Source organism: Artibeus jamaicensis, unplaced genomic scaffold (genome assembly GCF_021234435.1).
Source record: "Artibeus jamaicensis isolate MK-2021 breed Jamaican fruit bat unplaced genomic scaffold, CSHL_Jam_final scaffold_847, whole genome shotgun sequence".
In the NCBI taxonomy this organism is placed as follows: Eukaryota; Metazoa; Chordata; class Mammalia; order Chiroptera; family Phyllostomidae; genus Artibeus; species Artibeus jamaicensis.
The window spans coordinates 16,859,734-16,871,917 of record NW_026522057.1 but is presented as its reverse complement, the minus strand read 5'-3'; the positions used below and the strand labels follow the sequence as shown (position 1 = coordinate 16,871,917).

The window sequence follows — 12,184 nt, the reverse complement described above, 5'->3', positions numbered from 1 at the left end:
GGACGACCTTGTTGCTGGGGGCCAGCAGGCAGAGCCGGGGCTGGGAGCGGTGCGACCTGACTTCGAGTGCCCACTCCGCCCCTGCGCTCCGGGCCAGGCCATTTCCCCAAGAGCCTGCTCCTGCCGGCCCACAGAAGCTGCTGTGCTCGTGTCTTCTCAGTGAGACCCGTGTCGGTGGAAGTGCTCACACCACGGGAACTGACATGCTGCCCACCAGACCCCTTGTGTCCCTAAGGAACAAATCACAAACCACTCCTCCCTCCCTCCCTCCCTCCTCTCCCGGCTTACCGCCTCCAGCCCTCAGTTTCTCGGGCTACACAGCGAGGGGTGTGGTCTGCGTGGGTCATTTGTAACTATCGTCTTCGAGCCCCAGGCTTCAGTGGTGGGTCTCAAAAGCTACCACGATGTGGGTGCAAGGACAGCAGGCAGCTCTCGAGTATCCTCCCGGACTTAATCGTAGCAGCTTTGCTTTTCTCCACATACATACGAGAGTTTCTCACAAACTTTTGTCTGCACAAAACATTTTCTTTAAAGTCTGAAAACCCTGGGGATCTCTAAGGGCCCCCAGCCCTGACAGCAGAGTGTACGGTGCTCGTTCCGAGGCCCTGCCTGGAGCTGGGGCCGGGGCTGCAGTTGGGCACGTGTGGCACCGGTCCCGGGTACAAAAGGAAGAGAAGCCTCAGGACTCAGGACTCGGTGATCAAGATAAACCATAGTTCAGTGCAACTGTGTCTGTTTAACAACCAAAAGCTTTACGATGAACAAAATATCAAAATTTGAAGTCAGGATCAGTACTGATGCCTCCCACGGCCTCGGGCTCAGACAGGGCTTGCCTGGAGCACCCAGAGTGGGCACCTTGCCCGCTGCAGGCCCCACCACTGCTCCGACACCACCCGAGTGGCCAGAGCGGCGTGATGTGTGAGGGTGAAACGGCAGAGTGGGTGCCGAGTGCCGGCACGTGGCCGGGCACGCTGCGGTCCCCAAGTCTGCGCATTTCCTTCCTTCCTGGGCTTCCGGCCTCCTCCCCTCCGGGAGCCAGCTGGGAAGCTGGGAGGTGGTGCTTGTCACCCTTGGCTGCACATTGGAACCGACCAGGCAGCTTTTGTCTCAGCGCAGACCCCACCCTGGAACGATGAACTCAGAATTGCGGGAGGTAGGGCCCAGGCCTCAGGACCTTTGAAAGCCCCCTTGGTGATTACATTGCACGATCAAGTTCGAGAACCACTGCTCTGAAGGGGCCAGAATTGCACTGGCGTCTGGCTGCAGGAATACGCACAGGGAACTGGCAGTCTCGGTGCGAAGCCTGCTGCAGAGCTCAGGGAAGGGGGGCCAGCTCCCAGCCACTGTACCACAGCCTGCCTCCAGCGGAGCCACCTGTCCGTTCTCTTCCCCTCCACACGAGGAGACGAGGGCCGTTGGGGCCCAGAAAGGCCCCTGGACCTCGAGGACAGAGCACCGCCGGCTGGGAGGAAGCCCAGAGCTGCTCTCACAGAAGGTCCAGGAGGGACGCTCAAACCCGACACCAGCCACTCAGGGCCTGTCCTTCCCTCCAGAGAGTGAAAAAGGTGACAGGCGTGAAGGGAAGTCCTTTCCAAACAGGGGGCCACTAAAGAAAAGTAGCTGCTGGCGGGTGGGGCAAGCACCCCCTGCCTGCAGGGAGCGTGGGCCTAGTAGTCACAGTCAGTGGGTGAGGGGAGGAGGCGATGGGTGAGGGAAGCCCACGTGTGGGCAAGAATGAGGGAGTCAGTGAGGAGACAGGGAGGAAGGGAAGATGGGAGGCAGGAAGGAGGGAGGGAGGGAGGGAGGGAGGGGGAGGGGGAAGGACAAACGGAAGGCCCGGTGAAGGGCAGAATAATGGGGTGTATTTTCCAGACCGTTACCCCTCTGAGTGTGGCCCATGGGCCAGCAGCATCGGGACCACCTGGGAGCGTGTAAGAAACGTTTCCACCTCAAACTAATGTAATGTTCTATGTCAACTATATTTCAATTTTTTTAAAGGGAAAAAAATGCAGACGGGCCCTGCCCCAGACCTACGGAATCTGCCTTTGTAACGAGCTCTCCAAGTGACCTGCGTACACATTCACATTTGCAACACTTTATTAAACTACCAGTGTATCCTAACCCTAACTAGACACATCGTAACCACGCTGAAAACTTGAATAAAGACACCCACGTGCAGCCCCTCCCCCAGATCAATTCGGTCAGAACTCTGAGGGTTGGGGCCTCCTGGGCAGGCTGTCCCTGCACCAGCCCCCGAGGGATCCGTACAAACAGCCAGGCCTTCAGAACTGGGGGGCTTCACGGAGCTGCGAGCAGCCTACGTCATCTTAAGAGGGGACGGAGACAACCCAGCCCCTCTGAGCTCATGGCCTCAGCTCCAGTCATGTCTCCTCCAGCACACAGACCCAGCACGGCCCAGAGCAGCCCTGCTGTTCTCCTCCCAGGCTCCCTTCTTCCCTGACCCTGCTGGGAGGGGGCTCCTCCTGGAGGGACGGTCTTCACCTGCCAGGGCTCAGCCCAGCCGGTCGAGGGGAGGAGGAGCCTGTCTTGTCTTCCCATGTGTCACCCCCAGCCTCTGGGCACAGTGACTGCAGGGCTGGCTGCTTCCAGCCCAGTGGCCTGCTAAGGTCCCCCAGGGTCAGAGGGACCTGAAAGCCAGGGCCTTAGGGTCTGTCTGGCGCCACTGTTAAGAGTCTGGGATCAAGGAGAGGCACAGCTCCAAGCGTCAGCTTTGAAAGGGCCTTCCAGACTGTCCAGCACCCGAGGGGACAACTAATGGCTTGCAGAAGCATCTCCTTTGGCCCAAACAAAAGAATTTAAATTGGAGTGTGGTTGTGAACATCTCAAATGAAGAGGCTGCACGACTTAAAGGTTTCCCAGACGCTGCTGAACAATCTGCACACCTGGCAACTGTTTGCTGGACCCGTGGCTCTGTCCACTCCTCGTTTCTGTTCAGGAAACCGAGGGGTTGGTGGGCGGGGAGAGGGGGGGTCCAATTTCCCCAGGCAGCTGGGGGCCACGACAAATGCAGCAGCTTAGCTGTAACACCAGACAGGGGTGGCAGACATCATCAGCTGTCACTCATTAAAATATGCGTTCTCTGACTGAATGTCCCGGGGAACCTGGGTGGGGCGCTGGTGGCCGGAGCTCTCGCCATGGCGTCGGAGGCCTCTACAGCACTGGGATCCACTTGTTGTCCTCATTGTAGAGGAAGGACTGCTTGCCAGGGAATTCCGGCTGGTACGTGGCTGTGGGGACAGAGCAGGGCAGCATTAAGAGAGAAGAGGCCGAGGAATAGTATAGGAAACACAGAAGCCAAAGAGCTCGTATGTACGACCCATGGACGCGAACGAAGGGCGTGAAGGAAAGCTGGTGAGAAGGGGGTGCAGGGCAGAGGGGAATAAAAGGGGGAAAATGGGGGCAATTGTAATAGCATTATCAATACAATCTATATTTTTTTAAAAAAGAAGAAGAGAAAAGGCCAGTTGCTGGAGTCTCTTTCCTTCTCTGTACGTCAGAGCTGGCGAGGCCAGCGGTCCCGCCCCGGCCCCTGCACCAGCCGTGTGGGGAGACCGATGGAGGAAGTTCCTGCCCAAGGTCGTCGGGTGCTTAACTGGCCCAGGCAGGCCTCCAACATGGCTTCCCGCCTTCTCTAACTCACTTTAACAAGAAAATTGACCAGAGATCTTGCTATGAAATTTGGAAAAAATATACTGAGCGAATCTATACTCTTAAAGAAGCAAGGTGTCGGCTTGATGAGATTTTGTTTGGCTCTAGTTCAGAAATTCCCAGACAAGCAAGAGCCAAGACATCGTGGGCACTCTAGGCCGCCAGCTGCCAGGAGCACATGGGGCGGCGGGACCACCACCGGGGAGACTCTCTGTCAACACCGATTTGGCTGCTGAGGGGCCGTGCTGGGCCCAGCTGGTTAGCCGCAGAGCTGCCGCTGGGGGCACATGGCGGTCCAGGCAGATCTGCACCCACCGGAAGCCAAGAGGGCAGATGTCTCATGCGCTCACACCCAGGAGGCGCCTCCGGGAAGCCCACCTTGGGGTGGACAATCGGCCTGCCTGGAGTGCCAGGTGTCTTGCACCAGGCACGGCACAGAGAAGTTACCGAGAGAAAGCTCCTTGGGGATGGGGCCCAACAGGGTCAGACGAGGCTGTCTGCAGGTCCCCACCCGCCGGAGCTCACCACTGGTCTGGAACATTATTAGCACATTTACTGAACGAAACCGAGTTCTATCTGGACTGACCAGATGACCTTAGTTAAGATCAAACCTCCGCAGGCTTGTTGGTTTGATTACATTTCCAAGGCCAGAGCTATGAGAATGACTTTCTCCCTGTCCTGTCCACCTTACACCCTACTCACAGATGTGTTTGGAGGGGACGGTGTCTCCCCCACCAGACGGACACCTCTGGGGGAAAGCACAGGGCTGAAGTCGCCTTTGCCTCCCCAGGGTGGGAGCAGCACCCACACTCCCCGAAGGGCTGCACGCGGCAGGCCTTCCTCCGCCCGCACCAGCTGCCCATCAGTCCCGTGCCACCAGGTCTGGTCAATGTCGGGGGGTGATAAAGAGCCAAGGGGACCTACAGACAGCTACGGATAGGTCGGTGGGTCCAGAGACCACCCACCAGAGTGAGTCCCTCAAGCTATTAGCTCTCAGGTAGGTCCCAGAGGGGACAGGGTATCACCGCTTACGCCGCCGGTAGAAAGGGGATGGAACTGGGCGTCTCAAAAGAGCTGCCCCAGTGAATCGTCCTCGGTTTATTTCTCAACAAGCCAGGCACAGGGGGAAAGGGCCGTGCTCTGCCCTGGCCCTGGCTCCCTGAGACCTGCGTTCCAGGGCCGCCCCCCAACCCCCACCCCGCAGAGAGTGACTCAGCCAGACGAGGCCGGTCGGTCTCAGCATTTTAAAGAACATGGACTTTTCTGAAAACCTGGCCAAAGCCACAGCTCCTTCCCCAGAAAACGGTGTCTGCAGACAACTCGGGGTCCCAGACCCAGACCCCTCGGTGCCTGTCTCTGAGCCTCTAGGACGCTCACAGTCCTTGGCTGTGGATCCCTGGCCCGGATCATCCCTGAGATGCCTTTCACCTTAAGAAAAGAAGAACCTTTCATACTCTGAAAGTGTACGCTGAAAAGTCTTCTAAGTCTGCTCTCACCCCTGTAACCTGTTTGGCAAACAGCCCACAGATCAGCGGCATCTGATGGCCCAGGAATGACAAACAGCTCCAGGTTCGGTTTTTACGATCATTTCAAACACCCCTCTGACCTGGGCCAGGCAGGCCGGGCTGGGTCGGCACCGCCGTCCACCGTCTGGTGTTGGACACGAACGAGGCACTGGAGACGAAAAGCTTGGGGGGGCCGTTGTAGTCCACGATCTCGTACTGACCGGGGCCTGGGAGAGGCGGCGCCGGGGGCAGAGGCGGGGCGGAGAACTTCAGGTTGGGTTTTCTCCTGTAGAAAAGAAAATGCAAAGCTGTCACTGAAGCCATCTGTTGGGGAATTGGGAGTGTTTGGACACAGCCAAGACCTGCCCCACACTGTCTGTGAGAGGGCCAGACATGGTGCGGGGCGGGGGAGTTGGGGGGGCACTGGGGACATGGCGTCGGGGGACCTGCTTCTTCCTGGGGCCTGTCCTCAGGGTCCCCGAGACAGTACATTTAAGACAGCCCAGCCCCAAGTGGGAGCTGAGGACACACTGTGGCTGTAACGACGCTACTGAGCCACTCAGGAACAGCAGGAGGCACTCAGCTCGTTGTCAACTCTGTCCCCTGGGTAGTGCCTCGCAGGAAGGTCTGTGTGAAGACTGAGGCTTCACGGGGGCTCTATGGGAAGAGCATCGGCAATCTACTTGTGATGTCTGCCTTGGCCAGGGGACAGGCCTCCCACATTCCTGGGGTTTGCTGCCCCCAAACCAGTGGATCTCTAGAGGCCACCCCAACATTGGCATTCCGGAATCCTACCAAATACCTTCCCGTCCAGGCAGGACACGGGAGTAGGAGAACGTTGGGTTGGAAATTAAGGGACGTCTGCCTAACACTCACCACTTATGTTGGAATTGTTTGTTTTCAGGTCTGCCTCCCCTTCTTCCAGAAAAGGGGGTCTTTCATGTCTGGTGTCGAGAGAATAAGTGAAAGAGAAATGGCACCTGGACTTAAACCCTGGCTCTGGCGCTAATTTACTCTGTGCCTCAGTCTCCCCAACTGTAAAATGAGGAAATTGGGCCTGATGACCTGTGAGGTCCTTTCCAGCTGTGACATTTCATCAAGCTTTGACTCAAAGGGGGTCCACTGGGTTGCCCAGGGAGTTCTGGGATTCTTACGGGAGTCAAACGGCTCCCCTGGCCACGCCATAGAAGGGCTGCAAACTTTCGCCTCACACCCGAAGCTTCTCCTAAGGTGTCTCAGCACAAGGGAATGGAAGGTCCCCAGAGCCCTGAACAGCCACAGGAGCCTCCCCCAGCTCGAAGCCAACCCATCGGAAGAGAGGAGGGAACAGGGCTTCCCGGCCACTGAAGCTCTGCTGTCCCCTGGCCAGCTCCTTCTAGAATAGAGGTATTCTTAAACTTGGGGAGCAAGAGGGGACCTAGAAATGTCTTTTCCAACCTCCTTGTTTTGCTAAAGCAGTTGGTGCCCAGAGAAAGCGAGTCACCCCCAGTGCAGAGCAGATGGGAGGTCACACCAGCACCGGAACCCAAGTGTCAGCTGCCCACCAGTTTGGGGAAGGCACCATGGCGGGGGCGGGGAGCTTTTGGGTTTTAGAGCCACGCAGACCTGAGTCTGAATTCCCGTCGTGCCTGTCACTGGCTGCGTGACCTTGGCCGGTCCGCTGACCGGCCTGCCTGCGGCAGGGCACAGCACCACCCACTCTTCCCAGCAGAGCTGGTGAACGGGGAGAAGGCACGTAAGGCACCCAGCGGAGTGCCAGCACACAGTAAGTGCTCAATAAAAGTCGTCATTGTCATTGTTATGATCCCTGCAGCGCCTCTGCCCGCTGCTCGGCCTCAGAGGAGCCACCGAGCCTCAGGACACGGAGACTAAAGGGCTCCCTCCCAGAGCCACCCGGAGAGTGGACGCTCCCACCCCCGGGGAGCCTTTGGAAGCCACGGTAAACCTTCCCGAGGCTCAGGCAGCTCTGACGCTTATTTTTAGAACAAAGGTGCCCGTAGAAGGGGGGAAACACGTGGCCTCCCGTCCTCCCCTCCAGCTGGCATGGAAGAACGGGTTATAGTGTGTGATCAACCTCCTCTCCCCTTAAAAATCAAAGCCGGCTGCTCCTTGTTCTGGCTTGGGCCACCCCTTCAAAGCACCTCAGAAATCGGATGCGTGCGGGACTGGCATCCTTGAGAAACAGGCTTGACTCCCGGGCATTAGGTCTGAAATGAGCCAACCGCTGTGGGAGGTCACTGTCCGGGTCACCCCCAAGCCCGAGTCTCTGAGAAGACCACGAGGTAGCTGCTCTCCCAGCCGGAATGGCTTGCAGGAGGCTGAGCAGCCCGGGAGAGGGACCCGTCAGCGTTCTTGGGGGGACTGGGTGGGCGTGGCCCCGTGCCCTCCACTCCCTCAGCACCTCCGGGGGACCTGGACACCGCCAACTCTGCTCTCTGGGTCTGCAGAGAGTGCCGGCCACGAGTGCAGCTCTGCCCCCGGCACTCTGGGGGGTCCAGGCTCTTCTGTGTGAAGACACAGACCCTGAGAGCTCCTGAGGGCGTGGCCACCCACCGCCAGGGACAGCCGTGCTGGTGACAACTTCGGCAATCGCACTTGGCTTTGCCCTCAGATGGGCTTCCCCGGTCACTAGCTGTGTGTCGTTGAAAAAGTGTCTTCACCCCTCCCTGCCTGTTTATCCTTCTGTGAAATGGGGGGCTCATGATACCTGCCGCCCAGGGCTGTCATTAAAACTAGCTAGTGCTTGGTACCCGCATTGGTATTTTTTAATTTTTTTTGAAAATATGAAATGTAAGACTAGAGATACAAACTACCTTGGGAATACAGAGAGAGACTAATTGCACCTGAGTGAATCCAGAAGTCTGCCCTAGCAGAGAGAGCACTAGCCCTGAAAGGGAAGCTGGAATTCTTCAGGTAGAACATGTGGGGGAGGCGGCATTTCCAGCAGAGGAAAGAGCAGGGGCGGAAGTGGTAGCCCCACGTGACAGGAGCTGGGACACGAGGAGATAAAAGATGCGCCACCCAGGCTGCCTTCAAACCGCAGTCGCCCCACGATTCTGGGCTGTTTGCTTGTTTCTGAACATCTGCCCTCATAGACCCCGATGAGAAGCTACAGGAAAAGCTTCTATTCATGGCCCTCAGTCCAGCCCAACCTGCTCTGTACCTGCTCCCCTGCCACCTTCCAGAAACGCCCCACGCCACACGGTAGCAGCTCCACGCCTTCGCCCGAGCGGTCCCGTCCGCCAGGAGCGCCCCTTCCCCTGCAGACTCTGATTCAGTCTTCCCTGTTCTCTGCCTGCAGGGAACCCTCTCTGACTGTGGCGCTCTCCCCCACCCCCACCCCACCGGGCTCCTGGGGGAGCAGGTGTTGGGGTCCCACGGGCCTGGACTCTGCTCCGCGCTCCAGCACTGGGGCAGGTCCACGTGTCAGCTGCGCAGTCCACGGACAGTGCCGCCTGCAGAGCACGGGCCCAGATGATATCGGTGCACCTGGCCCTCCACACATTCTAGCCATTCTCTCCTTGGCACAAAAACGGGCTGCATTTTTTATGCTCCTTGCTTGCCCAGCTCTCTAAGGGGGAGGGTTCTGTCTGCCCGACTCATCTCTGAGGCCCCTGACTCATCTTCTGGGACATGTGCTGAAGGGCAGAGAAGAGCAGAGGGGCTGAAGCAAGGAGGGGAGCCCAGAAAAAACGTCGCCCCAGCCTTCCTGTTTTATCATCACCCAGGGCTGCCCCCTTCCACGGCTGCGGGACTGGGCAAATCCAAAGGTCAGGCTGGATCAAACCTCGGGCAGCCCTCAGTGCTCTGTGGCCAGGGTTTTGTGAGCCTCATGGCTCAGTTATGAAAGCCAACCAGGCCCTGCCCTGTGGAAAGAAAACATCTGTCAAAGGCTCTGCGGTGGCCACAGCTGGATTAAGTGTGTTTGCAGCTTCCAGCGTGAGCTGTTTGCAAATCTCCCGAGAAGAAAGGGTGCCTTGGAGGACTCAGCAGGTCGCTGGGGGAAGGCTTCGGGACCCTCGGGACACTCCCAGGCACAGCTTCACTCTGCCTCGGGGGTTCCCAGGGTCTGGAGGGATAAAGGGGCAATTTTTTTTCTCATCATTAAAGGGCAGCCGATGCCTCTGGGGTGGAATGCAGTATCTGTTTAACAGGGTAGCAGGTGACAGATTACAGTGCTTGGGAAGAAGCACCCCATGTCTAATTGAAAATCCCGGGGGAACTTTAGGTGGGTCCCTCGTAATTACCCAAATTGAAGCGGGGCCAGCAGGCTTGATTCTTGGGCCCTGGTTGTGACAGCGCAGCGTGTCGGCGCAAAGCCGGGGACTTAAACCTCCGGGAAGTGGCTGGGAGGTTAGGAGAATGTCAGTGGGTGCGTCACCTCCTCACCGGGAGCGTGAGCTGGGTGGCGGCAGCTGGGAGGGACTGTTTTGATCTCTGACAGCCCTTCTCCCGGCTCGCCTTGACGGACTGAGTCAGCGCTGAGACACGCTCTCCGGCCCTGAAGACGGGCACCTTGGCTGACCCCTCTCTTCTAAAGATCCCTGGAAGCGGACACATCAGCTTAGGTTTTGAGTCGGCAAGGTGAGCCATAGCGAAGGGACACTCTGGGACGTGTTCTGCAACCAAGGACCCCAGAAATGGCCACGCTAACAGCCTGCCAGCCCCTGGCACAGACCTGCCCCCCAGGGGCGCCGCCATCCTGGAAACACCAGTCCAGCGTGGAAAGCCCTCTTCGGCCGTGTGCCGTTCCTGGTGTGCCGTGTGGGTCACCTTATTTTATTCTCCCGAGCACCTTATGAGCATCTGCTCTAATTCACAGAGAATGAATTTACATTTCCCAGGGAGTGAGGCTACCAGCCCCCCGCCTCACCCCTGGTTCTCAAAGCTGGTGAGTGGGAAGGCGGGAGGTTGGCAGGGGTGGGGGCAGGGCCCTGGGTCGGCCTCCTGAGCACTCCTGTCAATCACCAACCTCTCACCTGGCTGGGACCCACTCCCGCTGGTGGGGAACCTGGCTGACCACTCCAGGGAGAATGAACATCTCCCCCATTCCTCCTGAAGAAAGCAGAACCAGACATCACTTTGCAAGCCGGAGCCCTAGCCCAAAACACGGAGCCAAGCACTTCCAACCCAAGACACACTGTCACATGCATGTTTGGTGCTGGTGACAGGAAGTCGAGCAGACCTTCTCAGGGGCCTGACAATCCCGGACCATCAGCGCCCAGGCCCTCCCGTCCCTCCTTCCTCCAGGGACACGGGAGAGCACCCAGAACTCGAATTGAAGAGGCTGAATTTGGACATTCCCTCAATATTCCAACATTGAGCTGTATCTGTTCTTCATATTATTACATCATTTACCATCCAACGTACATGGACAGATGCCTTTTTAGAATAACCCAAAGCACACCTCAGCTCTCTGCTCTGTTTCTCAAACGAAATCACACATTTCTCACTTTCATCCCCTCCTTGTCAATCTAGAACTATATTTTTTGGACCTCCTCCGTGGGTCCAGGCTGGCTCCACGGTCACTGTCCCCTCCATGCTCTCCCGAGTGGCATGCTGAGCACACCTGGGGTCACGAAGTGTCAGAAATGAAAAGAGCTCCCCTCTTTTCACACACGCAGAGACGGAGGTGCAGCGAGGGGCAGAGAGCGGCCCCGGTTCTGCCGCAGACGCTGGGACACCATCCACTCAACAAAGTAAACCTGGACCTGAGAGACCCCGGGCTTGCCAGGTTCCTTCCCTGCAGGCTTTCTCGGAGCCTGTCCTACGCCCACGCTCTCTGCAGTGGCCCCAGGGGCAGAGGGTTTGTTAGGGGCAGTGTTTCCAAGGCTCCTTAACCGAGGACACACAATTCACAAAGTGTCCCAGAGAGCCAGGGAGCTGGACACCCACAGGCACCCGGCCCCAGAGCACTGCCCAGCCGGAAAGGCTGCCCTCGGGGAGGTGTGGGCACACGGCCTGGTGTTCTGAGCACGCTCCTCGCCCTTGCCCTGAGCTGCTCCCAGGTGGGCCTGGCCGAAGGTGTGCATGGTGTTCTGCTCACCTGAGCAACTCCACAGCCTCCAGCACAGAACCTGAAACCTCCAGAGCCTGTTGATTGACAGATGCAAATGCCATTAAATGAGAATATTTCAAACCACTCATCCTAACTTAAGCAAAGCCGAGTGGCACCTCTCCGGAGAAAGCTGTTAAACACTGAGGATTTGCCACGCTCCTTGCACCAATGCCTTGATGCAGCTGCCAGACGTGTGCTGGGGGCTTGAGTGGCCCGGCTGATTGCCAGCTGCTCCCTCCGTCCTGATACGCCTGTAGGTTACCGAGCAGTAGCAGCTGTACTAGGAACGGCTATGTTCAAGCACTTTCTCATCTGATCCTTGCAGCACCCCCTGAGATAAAGTTCTCCACCTAACAACGTGGGAACGGAGGGTCAGAGACAGAAGTGTCTGCAGGGGACAGAGCCAGGGCTCCCACTCGGGTCCGCCAAGCTGGTCCTCTTGCCCACTCTGCTGTCCAGTGGAGCGGGGGACAGGCAGTGCGCTGCGGTGCTCCCGGGCAACCTGGAGGCAGGAAGTCCCCGAGGTGCGGAGACCGTCTGCTCCTGCAGACTTTCCTGCCCCAGTCCCGAGGCCCGGAGCCTGTGAAGGGTCAACGTGCAGGAGCCCAGGACCAAAGGGCAGAAGCGGCTTACGCGGTGGGCTCCACCTGAGGCCTGGATCCCTCCTTGGGACCCTGAGCTGCCCTCGTCAGGTTCCAGTCTTGCTTCCCTCCCCGACTCCCCTCTCCTCACCCTGGTCAGAGTGTGCCCGGTGCTGCCCGCCTCCCCGGGTGCCCAGAATTCTGACCGACTGTGGCCACGAGCCCACGCGCCTGCTCCGAGGTGCCCAGGTGCCTCTACAGGTGGTCCCAGCCCCCCCCCCCCCCGCCCCGGCGGCCGGTCCTGCCTGGAGAAGACTATGCAGGGCTGAGGTCTGAGACGCTGACAGCAGGCCCGTCCTTAACTGCTGTTA

The 12,184-nt window shown here is 58.4% G+C and overlaps 1 protein-coding gene across 1 annotated transcript in view; it reads right to left on the bottom strand.

Moving 5' to 3' along the window:
* Window positions 1-3,171: 3,171 nt before the first annotated feature.
* STPG1 (sperm tail PG-rich repeat containing 1) overlaps window positions 3,172-12,184 on the bottom strand; it is a 36,248-nt gene continuing 27,235 nt past the window's right edge. The window contains exons 7-8 of the mRNA XM_037135773.2: window positions 5,276-5,460; window positions 3,172-3,248 (exon numbers count right to left, since the gene is read on the bottom strand). Of these exons, the coding sequence (XP_036991668.2) occupies window positions 3,172-3,248; window positions 5,276-5,460 (262 nt within the window). The remainder of the gene's footprint in view (window positions 3,249-5,275; window positions 5,461-12,184) is intronic.